At 49.1% G+C, this 23,115-nt stretch overlaps 1 protein-coding gene across 16 annotated transcripts in view; it reads right to left on the bottom strand.

Moving 5' to 3' along the window:
* TSPOAP1 (TSPO associated protein 1) overlaps positions 1–23,115 on the bottom strand; it is a 171,614-nt gene that overhangs the window by 19,771 nt on the left and 128,728 nt on the right. For 10 of the 16 annotated variants that reach the window (XR_004643463.1, XR_004643465.1, XR_004643466.1 and 7 more), the window contains 8 exons: positions 21,634–21,933; positions 21,144–21,323; positions 9,142–10,275; positions 8,369–8,495; positions 8,023–8,162; positions 7,653–7,821; positions 5,396–5,467; positions 4,937–4,975 (listed from right to left, as the gene is read on the bottom strand). Coding sequence is in view for 11 of the 16 variants with exons in the window: in XM_034752892.1 (XP_034608783.1) it covers positions 4,937–4,975; positions 5,396–5,467; positions 7,653–7,821; positions 8,023–8,162; positions 8,369–8,495; positions 9,142–10,275; positions 21,144–21,323; positions 21,634–21,933 (2,161 nt within the window). In the remaining 5 variants the exon portion in view is untranslated. The remainder of the gene's footprint in view (positions 1–4,936; positions 4,976–5,395; positions 5,468–7,652; positions 7,822–8,022; positions 8,163–8,368; positions 8,496–9,141; positions 10,276–21,143; positions 21,324–21,633; positions 21,934–23,115) is intronic. The other 6 variants (XM_034752887.1, XM_034752886.1, XM_034752888.1 and 3 more) reach the window with 6 other exon arrangements.

Below are 23,115 nucleotides of genomic sequence, written 5' to 3'. Positions count from 1 at the left end.
CTAGAAAAGAACCTTTCAGAGTCCCACTGAAATCCCATTTGGGTTGGGCCACATCAGCAGGGCACACAGCACCATCTGCGAATTGCTCGTTGGAGTGCAATGGAGCAGTGACAGAGAGGCGCAGTCAGGGGCCAGAAAGGGGGCAGCTTGCTCCAGAACATGCTGGGACGAAGTGGGACTGTTCTTAATGTTTTCCTCAGTTTCCCCTATGCAGTTCTTAAGTATCTAGGTGGTGGGATAAGGGTGTATGGTTGCTGCAGAGCAAAGGGCCAGGGTACATAAATGCCCGACACTCTGTCTCCTAGCAACTGATGGCCTGGGCCCCTCCTCTGCAAAGGTACCAACTGAAGGTGTTGGAGACAAAGGGATCAGGTGACCTTCTGGCCTGGGAAAGAGACAAAGCCCAGAGAAGGAGGGGCTGGACGGGGGTTGGAGTTTGGAGCTAGCTGGGGACTGGAAGGGAGGGCAGACGGGGGTCTGCCTCGCTGGGCCCTGGAATGGACCTGGCGGAGGGGTCCCGTTCACTGGATCTACAAGCTCTGTTTTAGACCGTGTTCCTGTCATCTAATAAACCTCTGTTTTACTGGCTGGCTGAGAGTCATGTCTGACTGCGAAGTGGGGGGTGCAGAACCCTCTGGCTTCCCCAGGACTCCGCCAGAGCGGACTCGCTGTGGGAAGCGCACGGAGGGGCATATGCTGAATGCTCCCAGGATAGACCCAGGAGGTGAAGCCATGTGAGCTTCTTGCCCTGAAGACGGTCTGCTCCGAGGGAGAGGAGGCTCCCCAAAGTCCTGACTGGCTTTGTGAGGAGCAGTCCCAGAGCATCGCCCGGGGACTCCATGACACGTGCCTCCCTGGCAGAGCTCCAAGCTCTGCTTAAACCTGTCAGTGTGTAAAAGCAGAGCTCGGAAGTCCAGGAGGTGCAAACTGTCCAGTCTCTAGCTGTTGGCTGCTGTGCTGTCCCCAGATCCTCATGGATCTACGCCTTCCACTGCATGTGTTTAACACTGGCCAGGGCTGTGGAAAGGGAGAGAAGCAGTGGGTGTGGGGAGAGCAGTGTCCTAGGGAGTGGCAGCAGCTCATTCAGGAAAGTGCACATGGAATGCAAGAGGGCTCTGGGGCATCTCCTAGCCCCTTAACAAGTGTTCAACCTCCCTCCATCACATGCTCTTGACAGAGAGATTTTAAAATTAACTTTAGATTTTTTGCAAAGCACCTACGATGGCTTGTACCTAAGCACTAAGACTAAAGCTAAACCAAATATTGCTAATGGCCAGACAAGATGGCCACAAAAGATCGTTCATCTCCAGAGAGAACTCACATGACTCCTGCCTCGCAGAAATAACAGTCAAACAGCTACAATACTACAATACTACATTGGCAGGGAGGGATAGCTGAGTGGTTTGAGCATTGGCCTGCTAAACCTAAGGTTGTGAGTTCAATCCTTGCAGGGGCCCATTTGGGGCAAAAATCTGTCTAGGGATTGGCCCTGCTTTGAGCAGGGGGTTGGACTAGATGACCTCCTGAGGTCCCTTCCAACCCTGGTATTCTATGATTCTATACATAGAATATTTCATCTTGTGGTATATATCACCCAGCTCAGGCTTCCCCAGACTGTGGGTGAAGTCAATGGTTTTATTGCCGTAGACTTCCAGTGGGACCAGGAATTCACCCCACAAGAGGAGTGAGTTTCACAGTCCTTCACTGAGAATACCAAAATAAGACTTCCCCTCTGGGGCCAGACAACAAGAGCCTTCCCACTACGTGTTGTTGTTGCAATCAGGTAGAGAGGGCAATTTGGTCTAGGGGATAGTCTGGTCCTGGGCTCTGTGGATAAACAAATCCCTTGCATTATATTTGGAAGGGCATGGGAAGCTCGTGCAGACCTTGGTGGCTGGTGTTAACATGCTCACATTTGTTTGTCCCGCTAAACAAACGGATGACCACATTCTGCAGAAGCAGAAGCTTCCGAGTGGTCATCTAGAGCAAATCAAAGTAAAATATATTTCAGCACTCCAGCCTGTAGTAGAGAGAGAGCCTGAAGCTTGGGCCTGGTGCAAGGCCTGAGGCCTGAACCTAAGTCAGCAAAAGTTATGCTACAAGCTACAGTCAGGCCCTGTCAAAAGCAGATGCTTGCCTGCAAGTCAGTGACTGGCACACGAACTGGGCACTGGTACTGCTAGTATTGATAAAACACACTGAATGTGTAAACACATTCCAGCAGGCCAGTGCAAGAACACCCTAACTTAGCACACGACAAAAGTGATGAATAGTGATCTTTTGTCTAAAACAGAGTAAAAGTAAAAGACAAGTGGTGAATAGGGATGTTTTGTCTGAAACCTCAGGAGGAAAGTACAAGGGGAGGTAACAAACAGGTCTTGAAACACATAAGGTGATACGTAAGTTGTTTATCCGAGTCTATAACTGTTGGGATACCTCACTTTAACCCTTCGTCTGGCCTAGGGGGCACTGGAAAGTCCCACCACTGACTGAGCTGGTCCATTATCACAGGCATACGTGTGTTAAGTGTACCAGTAACCACTGAGCTGAGACATTAGCACCGCGCTTCGTCGGCAATAAACCTGAGCGAGCGCCTTTGCTACTAAGAAGCAACAGAGGGTCCTGTGGCACCTTTGAGACTAACAGAAGTACTGGGAGCATAAGCTTTCGTGGGTCAGAACCTCACTTCTTCAGATGCAAGTCCTTGCATCTGAAGAAGTGAGGTTCTGACCCACGAAAGCTTATGCTCCCAGTACTTCTGTTAGTCTTAAAGGTGCCACAGGACCCTCTGTTGCTTTTTACAGATTCAGACTAACACGGCTACCCCTCTGATATTTGCTACTAAGCAGGTCTGTGGTTATTGGGCAGTTCAGTCGGAGCCTGCTGTATGGGCTAACTGGCCAGAGCTGGTACAGCACGCAGAGAGAACACACACACACAGCCAACAACTGACAACACACAGCCAACAACTGACAACTAATCTGGTAAGTGAGTGAGCTGCCCTCTGTAGGAATGGGTGATCTAACAGTGCAGAAAACTATGAGTTAGGGAGCAATGGTGCTGACAGAGGCATATATGACAGTGGGTTCACAAAAGGAGAGGCTGCAGCCTATGGCCTAGCCGAACATGGCAAAGGGCACTGCCAGCACCTATTTTTACCTAAGTGCCTAGGACCAGCAATGGCTCCAATATGATCTCAATAGCTTGGCCCATAAAGGTCAATGATAAGCATACCGCCGTCCCCACCCTTCCTCCAGGTGTTCCCCCATTCAGCAGCATTTCCCCTGCCTTATCTCAACTGAGCTGAACACATCCAGCTTTCATCAAAGATCTTAGCTTGGCACTAACTGGGAAAGCAAGGAGCCTGCTGCTTCCAGTATGAAGAACAGTAAATGGAAATCAGGGCAGGTGGGGTAAGGAATTCAATCAATCTGATTCTATTCCACCCTCTGCAGCAGACTTCTTGTGTGACCTTAGACTGCTTCTCTGTGGGCACTTTGTAAAGCCAGGATCACACCGCCTGACCTCACAGGGTGTAGTGCCACCCGACATCTCACTTGGTACCATCTGTCTCAAAGCATTTTCCAAGGATGGGTAAGTACCATCGTCACCATTGTGCCTCTGGTTCCCCATCTGTACAGAGAGAGGATGAGACTTACCCAAGGCCACCCAGCAGGTCTGTGGCAAGTTCAGGAATGGAACCCAGTCCTGCTGACTCCCGGACCCATGCTCAATCCACTAAACCACTGCTTGTTTCAAGCAGCCCAGAATCTTGCCCTCTAAATGGAAACCACTAACAGGCCTCAATAATAGACTCTATCTCCTCATGCTAATTTTCACTAGCTGCTGAGTACCAAAGATCCATCTCCATTCTGTGCTGCTCCCAGCACAGCCAGGAAAGCCCGATCAAATGCTGCAGGTCCACCCACTCCTGTCTAGGGTGACCAGACAGCAAATGTGAAAAATTGGGACAGAGGGTGGGGGGTAATAAGAGTCTATATAAGAAAAAGACCCCAAAATCGGGACTGTCCCTATAAAATCAGGACATCTGGTCACCCTACTCCTGCCCAACATGCGTCCCTGGAACCAGAGAGACTGTCATGGAACTAAGCAATCCGCCCAATAAGTCATTGGAACTTCCCCCACAGCAAGAAGCCCTTTGCTGTCTCTAGCTGTGGCACTGTAAGCCCATGGGATCTATCACACGGGGGTCCTGATCTCTGACGGGGGCTCCTCGGCACCATGTAATACAAATAAATCATCATCAGATGAGTCAGACATCCTACAACTACTCAGGCCAGCCCCACCAGCCACCCAAAACAAGCCCACAGTCCCCAGATTCCCACTGTGTAGCCGAAGGTCCAACAGCCACCATCCAAATAGGAGTGAGACCCTACACACACTGCAACCCCTCTGGTATCACAACATGCTTTCCAAATGGCACAGGGTAACCATCTCTCCTGCTGTAGGAACAATTTCTCAAACCTCACCTCCTTGTCCTCATTCCTGTCACCCCTTCGGACCATGCACACTTCCATGACAAGGAGCCCAAGCCCGACTCTTCTCTAGTGAGCCCTTCTGACAGCAGCCTGCCATTCCCCATGCTCACCTCACTCACCATCCACGTCCCCAATATCAACCCCCAGCATACACTGCTCACTGCATAAACAGCCTGTTCCTCCTTGCCACAGCTTAGCGAGGATCTGGGTAAGACTGAACACTCCGAAACCACAAGCTGGTAGCAGGACTCTGCTTACTGGGGTCACGCTGACAAGGTTCCACGTAGGGAAGGGAGAGAAACCTGCTACATGGGTTCTGAAGGGCTCTTAGGAGGAAGTGATGTGGCTGCTCCCTGAGGTGTGTTGCTGAAAAGCATCTACCTACTTTTATGGGCCCTTTCCCTGTAGTATCCGAGCGTGGAAGGAGCAATTCTCACCTGGACGAGGCTTGTAGTTTTCCTGTTTCTCCAGCTCTGCTGTGGAAGAAAAGATTTAATGAGTCTGTATTCAGCTTTCAACACTGACAAAAACAGACACCTGACAAACAACAACAAAACACTCCTCATGAACAGCAAAGATCAAGCCAAGGCCCAACAAACACACACCACAAGCAGATCATACATCCTGTTCATGCAGCTCAAAGTCTAGGACAGTAACAGTGACACTGGAACAAGCTCAAGAAACAAAAAGAGCTATCTGTCCTGGAGAACATTTAACACTCAGGCCAGGGGCCCCGCATGGAGTGATTACAAATGGTGCCAAACTGGAAGGAAAGGGTGCTCTGTCCACTTGCTGCCAGTCTGACCACTTGGAGATCCTGAGAGCAGGTAGTCAAAACTCAACCCAGTTTGCAACCCAAATGCCAAAATCAAACGCAAGCAGCAGGCGTGACAGACCTTTCTTGGCACGTCTGGGTTTCGGAGGAGGGACGGTGAGGTGGCGTGGAGGTGGAGCAAATGTACCATTTCCTTAATAAAATCCAAGAAAAAAAGCAAATAGACAAGAGAACAGTAAGACAGCAAATGAAAGTGAAAAGCTTCTTGGAGAGTGAGTAAGCAACACAGCAGCATGAAGAAACTTCCGCTGGGAAGCAGACTCTGCAATTTATATACTGAAGCGAGACCACACGGGGACTCTCATACTGTACAACCCACACACAGACACATGGGTTTTTATATATATGCGCTCATCAAGAATGCAACAGAGCATGTCCTGCCTGTCCATCCCTCCCTGCCTGTGACTGCACATCACCTTTCAGGAATATTAGAGTCACAGTAAAACCAAACCCTAACAGATTACTACCCAAAAGAAGCAAATTTAGGGCTGCACTTCTCAAACAAGCCACCCACATTACCCCTGCCCTTGCAGGAACACAGTTCCCTTCTTCCCCACTCTGCAGGCAGGTGAATGAAGAAGATCAGGATGGGAGACTGGGAGAGAACAGGGGATTTCAGAGGCTGGTAGGGGAGGAGATCAGGGTCTTTCCCTCTCTTCTCCTGAGGCTCTGCAGGGAGGAAGATCCCCAGTTAGCCTGGGGAGGAGCGGTTCACCAGCCAGACCCTCATGTGAGGCTCTCAAGGGGAAATGCTCTTTTCTGCTGACAAGGTTCCCTAGTGACGGGGTGATGCTCGGAGCTCGATCTCTGCAGAGAATAGGGACAGAGATGGCTCCTGCAGTCCCTAAGCTCTGAATCATTGATCAACAGTGATTCATATTTAAGAACTAGTAACTTTTGAAAATACATGTTAGCCTTTGTCATTGGACACTGGATCTCAGCCTGGGGAGACAGGGAAATACGCTTCCTCTCTCACCTTGTCTCCACTGTCAGCTACAATGTGGCAAAAGCACTGGGCAGACTTAAGAGTTCGGTTAACTGCTCTGTCATTTGGGTGTGAAGTTGGGAGCCCCTTGTGCACGTCACTCCGCTACCCCAGCCCTAGATCTAACCTTCCAGTGTTGCTGTCACCCATGGCACTCAGCATGTCTGGGATTCACTCTGAGCAGCCAGGGTGTCCGGAGGGCCTGCAAGACATGCCAGTGCTTAGATGGCAGTATTCTCCCTGGAACGCTGTCTGGTGGCAGGCGCCAAGCCCATAATTCCCACCCAGGGTCAGCTGAGATCTTGCAGTTCACTAAGGTGGCTGTGATAACACAGAGGGATTCTTGCCCTTCTCAGGCTCAGCTTCATGCACGTGAGATGCAGGAGGCAGAAAGACATCTGCTGTGCATAAAGCACTAAGGCCCCATGCTTCAGACACTCGCTGGCACGGACCAGGAGCCCAAGTGGCACCACCGTTTGGCTTCTCTAGGGCCACGTATGTGTACTCCCGCATTCATTTACAATCTCTGCAACAAGGCCAAGTCAAAGCGGCGTTGTTAATTGTAAAACTCAGCTCTTTTTTCTCTCTTCCCCTCATTCTCTCCTTCCCATTTCTCTTTTCTCTCCTTCCATCAGGCTCCCTCCTCTCAGAGTTCCCTCATCACTATTCTCCTCTCTGCCCTGGCTTTCTTCCCCACCTCCACCCACCCGTCTCCTCCTCCTCCTTCCCTGTCTACACACTGTGCTCTCCTAAAAGCAGTGCCTCCCCTGCCCCAGGGCTGGTCAGCTGCAGACCATGAGGCGCCCATGATCGGCTGAAGTTGAGGCACTACTCTGCTCCCTCCTGCTGCTCCCTGCCATGTTCTTCTCACGTACTTCAGCAAGGAGCAGACCCCACTTCAACTCCTCACTGCACAGCAGCTGGCCCAGGGTTAGCTCTCACAAAGCACACGTCATTAAAACCATCCAGAGACAGCATCCTCCCCACGTGCCGCTCCCTTGCATGTCCACGCTCAATGCCACATGTGGGAGGCGGCTTGGAACAATGCTGCAGTTTGGAAGGGCAGGTTTTGAACTGAGATACTACAGCAGTTACAGCCTCAGGCCAGGACACTCAGCTCACGTGCACAGGGCCCCAGCTGCTCGCTATAGCAACAGCCGGGGTTCTGGTGGCTGACGCTCCTGAGGGTGGCCACAAGAACCCCCTTGGCAGGTGCAGTTGGCGTGCAGCTGCAGTGCAATGCATGACAGCAGTGCTGAGCTTCCTGAATGTCAGGAAAGAAACGCATTGTCCACATGCAGAAACTGCGTAGGTGTGGGAGGAGGTACAGTACCTAAGCTTTCCACCGATGTGGCAGCAGGAATGTAACCTTGCTTTAACAGCTCCTTCCTCACTTCCGCACTCTCCACCTGAACTTCAGACACCATGTTACAAGGGATGTACCCTGCCCTTCCTGCACATTCACCTCTGTAAAACCCATCAGCGTCTTTGTCGCCACACACCTAGAAGAGGAGAAACAGCATCTGCATCAGTTCACATTAGGGAGCGTGAGCCACATAATGAAAGCAGGGAGGCTCTGCAGGCAAAGCAGTTTAAGGAAGGTAACAACAGCCTGTTCAACTGAATTCTGCATCCAAAAGTCCCAGCCATCTGTGGCCGGGACACGGCAGGTTAGCAGCAACCTCGTGTAGCACTGTTCTTACCTTCAGAATCTGCCCCTCCTTAAATGGGAGCTCTTCTTCGGCTGCATCAGGGTTAGGTGACATAGAAATGGGGTCATAGTCAAAAAGGGCCACAAATATCCTTACTGCGTTGTCTGTAACAACAGCCTCTGAAGCTGAGCCTGCAAGCAAGAGAAATGAGGTTAGCACCGCATTCCAGGGAGCTCACACCTCCAAATCGACATGTTTTCAGGGCAGAAGTTACTGGCTTCTCTTTCAACATTTCAAAACAGATTGTTCTCGCTCCATCCCTCTGTCTGTCTCTCCCTCCCTGTACTATGCTCCTTTTCAGATGGAAAATAGTCTCAAGAAACGCTGACAAGCTCACCTGAACTGGAGATGGAAGATTTCAAGATTCGGCTTCTTCTCAAGGTCTTGTTCCCTTTTCGGGTTGGAGTCTGCCAAGCTGGTGAGCCAAGTAACTCTTGTAACCTCAGATCTTCATTATCAGAAGCCTGCAACAGAAACCACTGGAGAGTTACTAATGGCCGTGCTTTGAACTCTGAATTAGCATGGACCCAGCTCCACCCCTCACCAGCGACACTAAGCACACCACAAAAAGCAATGCATTCAAATGCACTATTCCTCTTTTGGGACACTCCAGAGATGAGAATTATGTGGCACTGTGGAAAACTGAAGCAAGTCAACATGGACAGGTGCTTTTCTTGGAGGCCAGTAACAACTCCATTGTGGTTGTGAGGAGGGGTAGAAGGACACATCAAGGGAAAGTAGAAATGATCACGGATCATCATTAATTTACTAGGAATTTTCACTAAGGTCCCAAGGTCTTTGAACTTGGACAGCATCTTGGCCTAGGGAGGAGGTCCCAGTGGAGAAAAGGAATACTGCATCCATGATTCTCAGCAGCAGAGCAATGATTCTCCTCTGACTTTCCACAGCACAAGCATAAGCAGAGAATACAAGAAAAGCCTCAGAACAGCACAGATCTACAAGCTCTAAAAGCTCTCCCAGACATACGGCTGAAGAGTCTGTTTCTGTACAGCACTAGACAAAGCAGCACACAGGCAGGCTGGGGGCACGGGCAGGGGAGGAAACTATTGTCACTACAAGCTGCTTCAAAACCAGAAGAGGAAAAGTCACCCAGACCCTTGCGTGCAACGCAGCACTGTGTATCCCCTTCCAAGGGCGCTCCGGCATCCTCCTCCAGCCAGCTGGACTATCCTCTCGTTCCCAGCCTTGCTCCTCTGAGCTGCCTTCACTCCTCAGTGCTTCCTTCTCTGGGCAAGGTAACTGTGGGTGGTGGCTTGGAGGCCCAGCCCACTCCATTCCTTTCTCTTCCCCAAACTCTTGCTTCTTCAGTGGGGTTCTCCCATCAGAGTGGACAGACTCAGACTGACTGGAGCAATCACTCCACCCTTCACAGCCAGTCTGGGACCCCTCCACGCTGCCATCTGGCCATTCACTGCTCCCAGGGCTGGAAGGGAAGGTCAGATCCTGATCTTCCTCTGAGTCATATTCAATATTGATCTCGAGGCTCCTTGTGTTGAAGCAGTGGGTTGTCAATGCAGCGGGCTCTGCTAGGTCTGAAGGCATTAACTTTCTGTGGGATTTTCTAAAGGTGCCTGGTCTTGCATGACCACAGATTTCTGACCTGCCCTTGCCACTAGCACTGCTTACAACATTCAGCTTCTCCTTGAGGCTGTGGGCTCTGTACAAGCTGCCTCCTGTCAGGCTGCAGGTGTTCAGCAGGCGACTACAATGCTCTTTGACATCACTCCGTTTCTTCCTGCTCACCTCAGGCAGATCATGGGCCCTTTCCTGAGAATTACCTCCTTTCTTTCTGCCCGACTGGGGGCTTGTGCCTGCAGTGGGCTTCATTCTACTCTCCTGGTAACCCCAATTACAGCTACCCCTCTTCTGAGTCCAGCTCAGCTCCAGATAGGCAGGATTCTCATTGTCAGAGTCTTCTCTGGTCTTCTGAAGAACAGGAGCCTCTTGGGGAGCCTGCATGGAAAGATTTTGGTAGGTGTCATTATCATCTGTGTTTGGAAATGCCTGAGGGGCACTTTCTGCATGGTATGAACGTCTCTCCAGGAAGCAGTCTGGGGATTCTCTCTTCTCCACATGAACACACTTTTCATCCTCCTCCTCTTCATCCTCTTCCTCTGTCACTTCGGGAATGCTAAATAACTTCTTGCTGCAGTTCTGCTGAGGTGGGAGCTCCAGAAGCCTCTCCAGAATTTCCTCATCGCTATCGGTGTCACAAGGATCCAGCTGCAGCCCAGCCCCCAAGACAAGGCACAGAGGGGATAAGCAGAGAGAAAGAGGAAATAAACATTAACCAAGAAAGAAAGCTACAGACGCCCCCTCACGGTGTTTGAAACAGGACAATCCAATGTCAGGACTAGGACAGCACACCGTGACAGAGAGCGATTGCAGTCTGCAGAGAAGCACGGGAGGAGATGGTTCTTCGGGTTAAAAAAAATGATTAGATAACCTAGCGATACAATGAGACAACAAGAAAGGCCACTGGGTGGGATTGTCTTCCCCTCCCAAATCTGCACAGATGTGTCTGCGTCTGCAGCACCTTCAACTGCATCCTCTGGATGCCACAGAGGCACTCAGAGCTACAGGAGGAAACTGGCTGGGCTGGGATCAGGGACGCCTTCTCCAAGGCCATCCTGTGTACACAGGAATCAGCAATTCACTCCATCCATAGGGACAGATCAGACTGCTCCTCGTATGCTGGCCCCTGCTGACAGGCACAAGGCCCTGCCTCCTCCCCACCACCTTTTCTGCATCCTTCTCCCTGCAGAGGAGCAGACGTAAGGAATCCCTGTGCTACCAGAGCAAAGGAGTGCAGGGGCTTTTTCCCTCTGCCACTCACAATGGTCCTATAGCAGCTGATTGGTAAATGCAGCCTGCCTGCAAACCCAGATGAACACACAACACTCCCTTAGCCAGACGAGGCAATCACTTTCCTTACATTAAACTGAAATGGATACACTTGATCCTACAGAGCTGTGTTCCATTCAGACATGCATTCAAAGACATTCACATTGAACTGGTTATGCAAATGGTTGGTGAAATGTTGCACTGCTTGTAATAAAGCTGGGTTTTAACCACTGATGCTAAGGGTGGGTTATGTCTTGCTTTTTATTATTTTAGTAACAAAATAAAATGGTCACACTGGTACTAGGGGTTCATTTGTAAATAGTTTATAAAGGGCTACTCAACAATTAACATATTCTATAAGCATGATCTAGATATGAGCATTCTGTGGGATAGATAGTTATACACACCACAACAGAAGGTGTCCTAGATGATTCTAAACAACCTATTGACCAGTTGGACTCCACAACAACTGATCAACCATTTATTAAAACATCTGGTAATCACGTGTTAGCCCTCTATAACCTATTTATAAATGTACTCATAAAGCATGACCCATATGACTTGGTTTACTTACATACAGAATCAATCCTTAATTTAAAAATACACAAGTAACATGGGCTTTGCCATTGTTTTGCCCAAGATTCATGGTAGGTTAACCAGCCTATAGTTCCCACGGTCTCCTTTGAATATTGGCTCAACATTAGCTCTCTTCCAGTCTTCTTGAATTTCCCCAGTATTCCAAGATTTATTTAAAATTAACATTAGCAGGTCAAAGATCTCCTCAGCCAACTCTTTTAGGACTCTTGGCTGCAAGTTCTCTGGGCTTGCTGATTTTAAAATGTTTATAACTGAGTAGATGTTGTTTAACATTTTCATTAGTTACTAATGGACTGGAAAGTACTTCATCACCATCATGTGATACAATCACATCATCCTGCTTCTTTTCAAAACCAGAACACAAAATGTATTTAACTTCTGCTTTTTCTACATTATTATTAACAATTTGCCATCTCCATCTCATAGTGGACCTATATCATTGCTAGGATTTCTTTTGTTCCCAATATATTTTAAAAACACCTTTTATTGTCAGACCTGTCAACAATGGATTTTTCCCTGATGTCTTTAGATTCCCTTATCAATTTTCTACTCTTCATAACTTCTAATTTATATTGATTGCTATCTCTTTCCCCTTTATTTCTATTTGTTATATGTTGCTTTTTTATTTCTAATTGCTGTCTTCACTTTTCCACTGAACCAGGATGTGCTTTTAGCCAAAGTTGTCATCTTTCACGATTATGGAATCGTGGCTTTTTGGCCATCAAATAAACTCTTCTTAAACAACTCCCCATTTTCATTCATTTTTTTCTGTCTAAATTTTTCCTCTGAATCAATTTCACTTATAATTTCCCTCAGCTTTGGGAAAATAACTCTTCTGAAACCACAAGTATATGTGTGTGTGTGTTTATATATATATAAAAACTGGCTGGGACTGTCCTCTGTTTAAATAAACATTTAATGTAATTTGTTCATGATCAGTGGTTGCTAGGCAACCAGCAACTTTCAGTCCAGTGATTAATTTATCTTTATCTGACATAATGCACTCCAAAACAGAAGGGGTATTCTGAATCAGAGCAATAAAGAGGTGCAGGAGCAATCTAGAGGCCAAATTATTTTTTATCTCAATCAGTTGGGGGCAAAGTAGAAATCAGTTAAGTGGCGAATAATCAGAAGTAAATCAGAGTTACTTGTTTTAGCAGGAAGAAGTTACTCACCTTGTGCGGTAACAATGGTTCTTTGGGATATGTGTCCCTATGGGTGCTCCACTGTAGGTGTGTCTGTGCCCCCGCGCTGCTGATCGGCGAATTTCAATAGCAGTCTGTCCCGCCCGCACAGCTCCCCATCTGCCACAAGGTTAGCCAGTGTGTGCGGGCATTCAGTTCCTTCTCTATCACAGAGTCAACCACTGAAACTCCGAAGTAGAGGGGAGAAGGATGGGTTGTAGAGCACCCATAGGGACACACATCTCAAAGGACCTTCGTTACTGCACAAGGTAACTTCTTCTCTGAGTAGTGTCCCTACGGTGCCCACTGTAGGTGTCTCCCGAGCAGTACCCACCAATGGAGACTGGGACTTCAGAGTCAAGTCTGATATGGATGACAATATTGTCTCACCAAATTTGGCATTTGAAGCCGAATCCCCCAGGATGGCATAGTGCTCTACAAAGGTATGCACAGATGTCCAGGTAACTGTTCTGCACATTTCTGATATAGGGATACCCTTGGAGAAGGCAACGGGTGAGGAGACCAACCTCATGGAATGCGTGCATACTGAAGGTGGGGGTGCTAAATTATGCAGTTGGTAACAGAGTTTAATACAGTTGGAAACTCACTTTGAGAGCTTCTGAGCTGAGATTGCTGTACCTTTAGACCTATCTGCAATGGAGAGGAAGTATCTTGGAGATTTTCTAAAAGTCATTGTCCTGTCCAAATAGAAGGCCAAGCTCTACATACACTTGACGTGAGAAGGACGGTTTCCATGTTTTCCTCATGAGGTTTGTGATGAAATGTTGGAAGCTGAATAAGTTGATTCATATGAAATGCAGAAGTCACTTTAGGAGTGAACTCTGGATGTGGTCTGAGTTTGACCGTGTCAAGAAAGAACACAGTAAAAGGGGGATGCGCCATCAAAGCTGCTAACTTCCCTATCCTTCTGGCAGAAGTGATGGCAAGGAGGAAAGCAATCTTCATGGAAAGTTGGGTTAGTGAACAAGTGGCCATGGGTTCAAATTGCGCTCTAGTCGGTCCTTTTAACACTAGATTGAGGTCTCATTGGGGAGACTGGGTTGAGGGAAGAGGTTTGCTATGCCCTTAAGAAACCTCTTCGTAGTTCGGAGGGAGAAGACTGAGTAGCCTTTTACCTGTTAGTGGAAGGTTGCAATTGCTGCTAGATGAACCTTCAGCGAGCCAATAGACAGACACGATTTCTTAAAGGTCAACAGGTAGTCTAGGACCACCGGTAAAGTGGCTGCAGTAGGGCTGGCACCAGATCTGGAACCTCTTCCATTTCTGAAGGTAGGTATGACGAGTAGTGCCCTTTCTACTGTGTAATAGCGCCTCCTGTACCTCCTCAGAGCAAGAAGTTTCTATGTGCTAGAACCATGAAGGAGCCACACTTTGAGTCACAGGATCCGTAGATTGGGATGGAGAGTGCATTCCTCATTCTGCAACAGCAGGTAAGGAGTGATCGGGAGAGTCATCAGTGGACATAATGCCAGCTGCGACAGATAAGGGCCAGGGCCTGCCTGGGCCAGGTGGAGGCAATCAGAATCATGTTTGCTTTTTTCCTTTTCATTTTTGACAGGACTTTCAGTAATAGAGGGAATGGGGGAAAGGCGTAAAGAAGTCCCTTCTCCCAAGGAATGAGAAGAGCATCTCCTATGGAGTGTCGTCCAATCCCTGCCCTGGAGCAGTACTGTGGGCATATCTTGTTCTGGTGAGTAGCAAACAAGTCTATTACTGGCATCCCCTATTGTCGGAAATTGTCATATAGAATCGTCAACTCTATCTCCCATTCGTGATTATGCAGGAATTTGCATCTGAGACAGTTGGCTGTTGTGTTGTGTATTCCCGGTAGGTAGGAAATTAATATTAGGCCGTTGTGGGAGATGGACCAGTTCCATAGTTTTAGTGCTTCTACACACAAGGAATGAGATTTGGCACCTCTTTGTTGGTTTATGTAGAACATGCAGGCCATATTGTCTGTTATGACCTTCATGTGTGTGTCCTTGATCAGTGGGAGAAGTGGTACCATGGCTGCCCAAACCATGGAGGTTGAGGGTTGGGTGGGCGACATGCCTGGTGCTCATGGTGAAATTGGGTCCCGTATGGCGGGTAAGACAAGTGGTGGGAACCCAAGTGCTCTAGCTCACTATCCGACTCCAATGAGGAGAAAGGTGGCGTGTGGCATGGAGATGTCATCGAGTCCATTGTTCTGGGAGAACTTGGCAATGGAATCCCAGTACTGAGTAGGGGTGAATCCGGTAAATCGAACATCAAGAGATCTGTCGCACACTGGAAATCCGCAATGTGGATGTCGTTGTTACCGGTGGTTATCGGTGCCAAGAGGTTTGTACTGATGGAGTCGGAGATACGGACCTAGTCGTACAGTCTGTCAGTGCACTGGGGTTGGTGCAGGTGCCAATGACTGCGCCAACATAGCCTTCCCCGGGGTGCATCTTTCATGTCTTTCATGCCCCCCGCGGTACCGGTACTTCTTTGCCTGTGCCCATCAGATCTTTGGTAGACTGACTTACTCTGTTGACTCGGTATCGCACATGCCCTGGGTACCAACTTTAGACAGCTTCAACATCATCAGTACTGATGACATCGATGGAGCCGGAGACCATTTCTGGCTTGATCGGGATTCGCTACAGGGACTCTCAGACCTTTTCTTAGCAGTCTTGAGTGAGTGGCTCGTCTCCTTGGGATCACCTGCCTTCGACATTGAAGGTTGCGTTTATAGCTCTCGCCAGGACTCTGGCAGCTGAAGGGCCGACCCCATGAGCCGGACTTTGATCCTTAACTCGCTGTCTTTCCTGGACCGGGGTTTTAACTGCTGGCACCAATCACACTTTTGTGGATTGTGCTTTTCTTGCAGGCAGCGAACGCACTGCGAGTGTCCATCCGTCACTGGGATGGATTGCAGCTAAGGCACTTTTTGAAGCCTGGATAGCCAGGCACACCCTTGTCCAGGGGGTGAGGCGAACCCTTTCTTCTTTGTTCTTTTTTGAATTTTTTGGCATGGCCAACAAAAAACAAAAGAAAAAAGCTTCAAGGGAAACTAAATTTTGCAAAACTAAAGGGAGTTAACGATCCGTGGATGGACAGCTCTTAGCTTCATCTCTAACCAGGGGTGGTTGGGAAGGAACTGAGGAGGGAATGCCCAAGCACGCTGGCTAACCTCGAGGTAGGCAGGGAGATGCATGGGGAGGACAGACTGCTATTGAAATTCTCCGATCAGCAGCAGAGGGGCGCAGACACACCTGCAGTGGAGCACCCTGGGGATACTACTCGAAGAAGAACTACTACTTAGGCTTACGCCATAAACTCCTGTAAACTATTACTGTTATCTACTGTATATTACCTAGTATCTTAATTAAACTCCTCTTATAGGTCACAATACACATTTATGAAATAACAGAATTTTGAATTAGAAAATACAATGCACTAGAACCTAAACCTCACTGTTATATGTTTCCTTTTCAGTTTCTCAGTTTTTAGCCTCTTTTAGCCCAGACTTTGGAGGGAAAGTTCTTAGGGTGTTTAGTTATATCTTGAGCAATCCTCTTGTGCAATCTTTGTTTATGGTTTTGAGTTCCAGCTTAAAGAAAGACATGTATGCCTTGATGTGATGTGGTGGCTTCTTGATGGAACAGTTATTCCTCCACTTCTCTCTGGTTTACAGTCCCTTTGCTCTCTGACAATTGCTCTATTCCCACATGCCTTAAGATGCTGTCTGGATGTTTTGTTTTACAGTCCTTACTATTTTCTTACTTTCACTGCAGCTCATTTCCTCCATATTTCTTAACTCTATTTCTCTTTTACTACAGCTTCCTTCACATTTCCTTTGTCTTTATTTTTCTCACTGTTTTTAACAATATTTTTCTAATAATTGCTTATGTTACTTAGAGACTCTTTAGTTATTTTTCCTCTTGTTTAACTATACTGCTCTTCCTTTAATTTTCCTCTTTTCGCCTTCGACCACTGTCTTTCCTCTTCCTAGGTACAGTCCCTTTTGTGACTGTCCCTACTATTCCTACCATCTCTTTCTTTCTTGTGTGTCCTGACCTGGCCGTTCTCCCTTTCAGCTCTGTTTTTGGTGTCCCTGCGATGACACAGCTCAGCCACTGGGGTCCCTATCCACTGGCTCCCCACTTCTTTTCTAATGCCATTTGCTGCCTTGCTCGCTACTGGCCTGTCTCCCAATGCTGGGTAGTCTCCCTCCAGACTCCACCAGCTGTTTCCACCAGCTCACAGCAGCGCTCCAGAGGGGAAGCTGCTGCTTGATCTCCCCTGCTGCCCCCCCACCCCTGCAAAGCCATCCCATGCTCATGCTCCACTTCAGATACTCCAGAATCCGTGGTGCCCCCTCCCCCGCAAAGCAGCTGTTTCAGGCTCCCTTAAAAAAAAAATTCTAAAAACAAGAGGCTGTTTCTGAGCAGCCAACTTGCGAGGCTCTCCTTGCTCTTTTGACCCAACAGCTGCCAATACAGACGGGGCATTACAGGTTTACTGCGTTTTAACTTTTAACGTTAACAGTATCCATCCCCTTTCCTTTTCTACTGGGGGGCTCTGAGAAGTGCAACACAGATGGCTCCTGTGATGCCACCATCCAAAGCTTCCAGACTGTGCTAAAATCCTTCCCCAAAAAGAAGACAGTTGGGAAAGGGTATTCCATAGATTACATTTTTAAGGCCAAAAAGGACCACTGTGATCGTCTTGTCTGACAGCCGGCAAGCCATAGGCCATAGGACTTACCTGCATTAATGCCTGATTCAAGTCCAGTGATAGTGCTAGAACCAGAGCAAATCTTTAGAAAAACAGTCCTGATTTAAAAGTTGACAGTGATGGAGACTCCACGTGACGCTTAGTAAGTTATTCCGATAGTTAATTACCCTATTAAAAATTTGCACCTTATTTCCAGTCTAAATTTGCTTAGCTTCAACTTCTAGCCACTGGATCATGTTACACGTTTTTCTGCTAGATTGAAGAATTCTTTATCATCAAATTTCTGGTCCCCATGTAGGTATTTATAGACTGTGATCAAATCACCCCTTAACCAGCTCTTTGATAAGCTAAATAGATAGAACTCCTTGAGTTTACCACTACAATTTTTTAACATCTTTATTCAAGTGTGGACACCAGAACTGAACACAGTATTCGACATTAGTGCCAAATACAGAGGTGAAATAACCTACCTACTCCTAACTGATATTCCACTGGGAGTCCATGTTCACCTGATTGTCCACTATGACCCGCAAGTCTTTTCCATGTCCCTGGTTCCCAGGGTGCAGTTCCCCCATCCTGTAAGTATTCTTTGTTCTTAGATGTGTGCTTTACAATTGGCCATATTGATAAACATATTGTGTGTGTGACCCCAGTTTACCAAGCGATCCAGATCACTCTCCCTTAGTGGCCTGTCTTCTTCATTATTTACCACTGCCCCATCTTTGTGTCATCTGCAAACTTTATCAGTGATGATTTTATGTTTTCTTCCAGGTCACTGATACAAATGTTAAACGGCATAGGGCCAAGAACCAATCCCTGTGTGACCCCACTAGAAACTCACCCAGTGGTGCCGGAACTGGAGGGGGGGGGCGGGCAGGGCCCTTCTTGAAGGGGGGGGGGGGGCTGGCCCGGCCATTTTTCACCAGCGCGGACCCCCTTCCCCTCCTCTTCCCCCCGAGGCCCTGTCCCACCCCTCAGCCAGGCCAGCATGCAGCCCAGCTGGAGAGCCCAGGCAGCTGTGGGGAGCTGCGCGGACCCTCCATCTGCCTGGCATGTGGGGAGGAGGGGGGTGAGAGCAACCCCTGGCTGGTGTCCCCGCCTGGCCGAGGGCAGGTGGAGGTTTCGTGACTCCACACCGGCTGCCCACTCGGCTCTCCCCGACCCAGCTCTGGCCGAGGGGGCCTTGGAGCCGCAGCTCAGCCCCGGTAAGAGCTGTGCAGGCACTGTGAGAAGGCACGGCACGGACCCTCCACCGGCCCTGGGGGCAGGGATATGGGCCAGGGGCTGCTCGGGTCCCCTGCAGCATGGGCAGGTGGGGGGTCCACCGCAGCTCCTCACAGCTGCCCGCCCAGCTTTTATCATTAGGGCCCTACCAAATTCACAGCCATGAAAAATGCATCACAGACCTTGAAATCTGGTCTCTCCCCCAGAAAGCTGGTCTTTTGTGTGCTTTTACCCTGTACTATACAGATTTCACGGGGGACACCAGCGTTTCTCAAATTGGGGGTCCTGACCTAAAGCGGAGTTACAGGGCATCCGAAGGTTATTTTAGGGGGGTTTACGTCTGCACTCCCTTCAGAGCTGGGGGTTGGAGAGCAGCGGCTGTTGGCCAGGCACCCAGCTCTGTAGGCAGCGCCCCGCCAGCAGCAGGGCAGAAGTAAGGGTGGCAGGACTGTACCACACCATCCTTATTTCTGCGCAGCTGCTGGCCGTGGCTCTGCCTTCTGAGCTGGGCTCCCGGCCAGCAGCTGCCGCTCTCCAGCTGCCCAGTTCTCAAGGCAGCGCCGCCGTCTGCAGCAGCAGAGAAGTAAGGGTAGCAGTACCGCAACCCCCCCTACAATAACCTTGCGACCCCCCACAACTCCTTTTTGGGTCAGGGCCCCTACAATTAGAGGACCATGAAATTTCAGATTTAAATATCTGAAATAATGAAATAAACGATTTTTAAAATCCTATGAACGTGAAATTGACCAAAATGGACTGTGAATTTGGTAGGGCCCTACTTATCATGGCCGGGCTGCAGCTCCGAACCTCCCTCTCCCCCGCACCCACCATCCTTCAGCCAGAGCTGAATTGGGGAGAGCTGTGTGGGCAGCTGTGAGGAGCCTGGGTCCCTCCACCTGCCCTGGGCAGTGTCAGGGGTGCGGGCAGGGGGCTGCTTTCAGCCCCACCCTGCTCCAGGTGGAGGGGAGGTTGGGGTGGGCTCCCTGGCCCCGCTCTGGCTTGGCCAAGGGTAGGGGATCTTGCCCCCCACCCCCACTTTTGGGAGTGCTCCGGTACCCTTGAACACACCTGCTTGATGAGGATTCCCCATTTACAATTACGTTTTGAGATCTGTCAGTTAGTCAGTTTGTAAACCATGAGTAAATACCAGGTTGGTTTTGTATCTGTCTAGTTTCTTAATGAAAACACCAAGCAGAGCTTTTTAAAAAGAGCAACACTTTGAGGCCCAGTTTATATGTTACAGAAGTTCTGGACAGAGCACAAATAAAGTGCTTTGCTTCACAATTTACCCTGAAGTGGTACAAACCCATGTTCAGCAGTAGGAGCCTTGTTCCTCCTGCATAGAGCTGCCAGACTGCTGTGGTAAGCCAAACCCCAGTAGTGCCAGGTGCACCTTCCTAGGCAGGCCCACTGCCTCCAGCTACTGCACCAGCCCTAGAGTCAGCTAGACACACCTCTTCCCAACTGGTCTGCCAGCTGCCCTGACCCTTCCCACCTAGCCACCTATGCCCCTCCTGAGCAGGAGGAAAACAGCAGCAGCAGATGGACCCTCAGCAGATTCATCACATTGCTATTTCTCCCCAGCAGATTCATCAGAGCAGCCATGCAAGCTGCCAGTCACGTATCCCCAGATCGACTCATTGTAGCTACCTTTTGGAACTGTAAAAGGAATTCAAACGGTCTCAGGCACTGACACCAAAGAGCATTCTCTGCAAGTCTTTCCAGCTTGCTTGAAGACACACTTTGCATGCACAACCATAATTCTACCCCTTGTGTTTATTCATTACTCCAATCATTTATGTGGTCAAATGCCATTTTTCAGTCAGACACAATCTTAACTCTCTTCCCTGCTGAGGGTGTATTACTACAATGGAGTCTTCAATTTCAGCATCACATGCTACTTCTCACATCATGTGTGAACTTAGCTGACATTCCCTCACTTTTGAGAGCTTACCCGTCTAACCTCAGGCCACAAGCCTGCAGACATCTATTTATGCCCAGGAGAAGTCCAACTGTAATCACGTGCAGATAGTTATTATGTGCATGAGTGTTTGCAGGATTGGACCTTTAATGCCACCTTCATATCAGTTTTGTATGGGCTCTATACATATGTGAACATTACGGATTATTTGTATTTTTACACACATTTGAGTACTGAATTACTGAACATTCACTGTCCAATCCCGGCCCCAATGAAGTCTATGGGAGTTTTCCCATTGATTCCAATGGGGACAGGATTTCAGCCTATAGCGTTACCTTTGCAGTACATGTTTGAACTACTTACCCATCTGACTCCAGAGTTTATTTCTCACACCCATCCCTTCCCTTCTACAACAAACGGGTATTCCGGCTAGTGAGAGAGGACACAAGCCTGTAAGACGGAGAGCTCTGAGTGTAGGAGATTAGCAAACAGCTGCTGAGAGCATCTGGGCTCAGGGAGGTGGCCCCTCTTACTCGCTAATGGAATGGAATGAGTCCACTCAAACGCACCAGTCAGGTGACATTGCGGGAAGTTACCTTTCCCCCGTTCTCTCCGCTGCAGTAAGCCCTTGGGTCCCACTGCTTCTCTCCCTGCATGTCTGAACATAGGTCCTCCTCCTCCTCCTCCTCCAAAATATCTGACAGGTCAGAGCTGCGGTTGTGCTCAGCAAGCAGATTCAGCTGCCGTTTTCCTGCTTCTGCTATTTTCTCTTCCTGCTATTGAAAAGAAAAACCTCTGATGTAGAACTCAGACCTCGGAGACAGGCTCACCATTTCAGCAACGTACAACGCTGCACTTCCCCTTCTGCCTAAGGATAGCAATCTTAAGGATGGCAGGAGACGAGAGCAGAACGGGGATAGAGAGCAATTTATGTGGGCAAAAGGAAAAATCACTCAGCGTGTCATATCTGGGGGGGGAAGAACTGGGCTCCTATACATTGCACAGGACTCTGCATGATTCACTCGCAGCTCTGGGGTTCAAAAACAATGGCCCCTTAGGCAGAAACTCTCCCAGGGTAACACAAACCTCTCTTTTGACTTTGGGCACCATCAGAGAAGAGTCTCCTCGGGAAATTTCTTTCATCAGTTTCTTTCCAGGGGACACGCTTCCATTCCTGTCTGAGTCTCTGCAACTGTCCACACCCAGCTCAGCCTGGTGGGTGGAGAGCTGAGGCTCTGGACACAAGCACTGCTCATTTGCCTTCCTCTCTCTGTCAATGGTTGACTCTTGCAACCGCTCCTCCACAAAGCATGTGTGGCAGGTCTCCATGGGCATCTTCCCGTCACTGCTTTCTAGCTCCGGTTCTTTGCTCACAGAGAGCTCCTCCTGGAAAAGAAACTGGCTGGGTCAGGAAGCGGAGGCTGCATGATTATTTCTCAGTCCCAGGCCCTGGCTCACACATTCCCTATCTCACCAGCTTGGCGGAAGAGGGTGATGGACAAATGCCTTTGCAGCCATCAGGGGTTGTGGGGGGCGAGACACAGACAACCTTGAGCTTGACACTTTGCAGGGAGTTTTGCTGCTACTAAAAGTTGGGTAGCCTGTCTATAGCCAGTCATGGTGCAGGAGGCTTCCCCTACCCAGCCCTGCCAAGGGACTCTAGTCATACCCAGCCCTGGCAGTGCAATGCACCCCCATCTTGACTTGCAGCAAAACCTGCTGCTTTAGTCCTGGGTTCCCCACACAGCTCCGCCTGTGCCCCTCCACCCTGCTTGCCGGCCCCCATCTCTTTCCCCTCTATTCCAATCCTTTGCACCCTTCAGTGCAAACTACAGACCGCGACTAGGGGTGTGAAACATCCATTCATGGTTAAGATGAAAGCAATCCCCCTGGATTAAACCCCGTCAGCCCATGTGGCATGCAAGTGCAGGAGCAGCGTTTAATGTGGCCCCTTTCTGCTTTGCACTGGAAACACTCGGTGCTGCAGCTGGCACTGCAGCAAGTTCCTTCTAGCGTTTTGTGACCGAGGCTGGCATTACACTGGAGTGACCTCCCCCATTGCTAGTGACTGACTCTTTCTGGTTTTAAGATGCAGGCTGACAGCAAAGGCACAAAGTAGACTGGGCTTATAGAAGAGAAGAAACTGGGATCAGTACATAGGCCAATATTTCGATGGGCACCACTGGGCCATCCTGCTAACTACACCTCTCAGCCTGCCCCGATGCCGCAGTCTATCCCAAAGGAGAAGCCTAAAGAGTTGTCCTGAGTGTCAAAGAGACAAAGATTCTCCTCCACAGTTGTGACTGCACAACACAGGTTAACAGGCCTCCTCTGCCCCGTGCCTTCTGCCTGAATTCCTCAGACTACCAGCCACCATCCCTCACAGAGTGCTCTGCACCCCTGAATGGCTGATTATCACACCTTGATCAGACCTGTCCCCCCAGGGCCTGTCTACATTACAGTCAGAGATGGGACTGCGGCATGTGGAGACATACCTGAGCTAGCTTTGACCTAGTTAGCTCGAGTATCAATTGTGATGACACCGTGGTAGCCTGGGCGGCAGCGGGG

Source organism: Trachemys scripta, chromosome 18, assembly GCF_013100865.1.
Source record: "Trachemys scripta elegans isolate TJP31775 chromosome 18, CAS_Tse_1.0, whole genome shotgun sequence".
NCBI lineage: Eukaryota > Metazoa > Chordata > Testudines > Emydidae > Trachemys > Trachemys scripta.
Note: the sequence above shows the minus strand (reverse complement) of the source record. Positions and strands in the feature narration are given on the sequence as shown.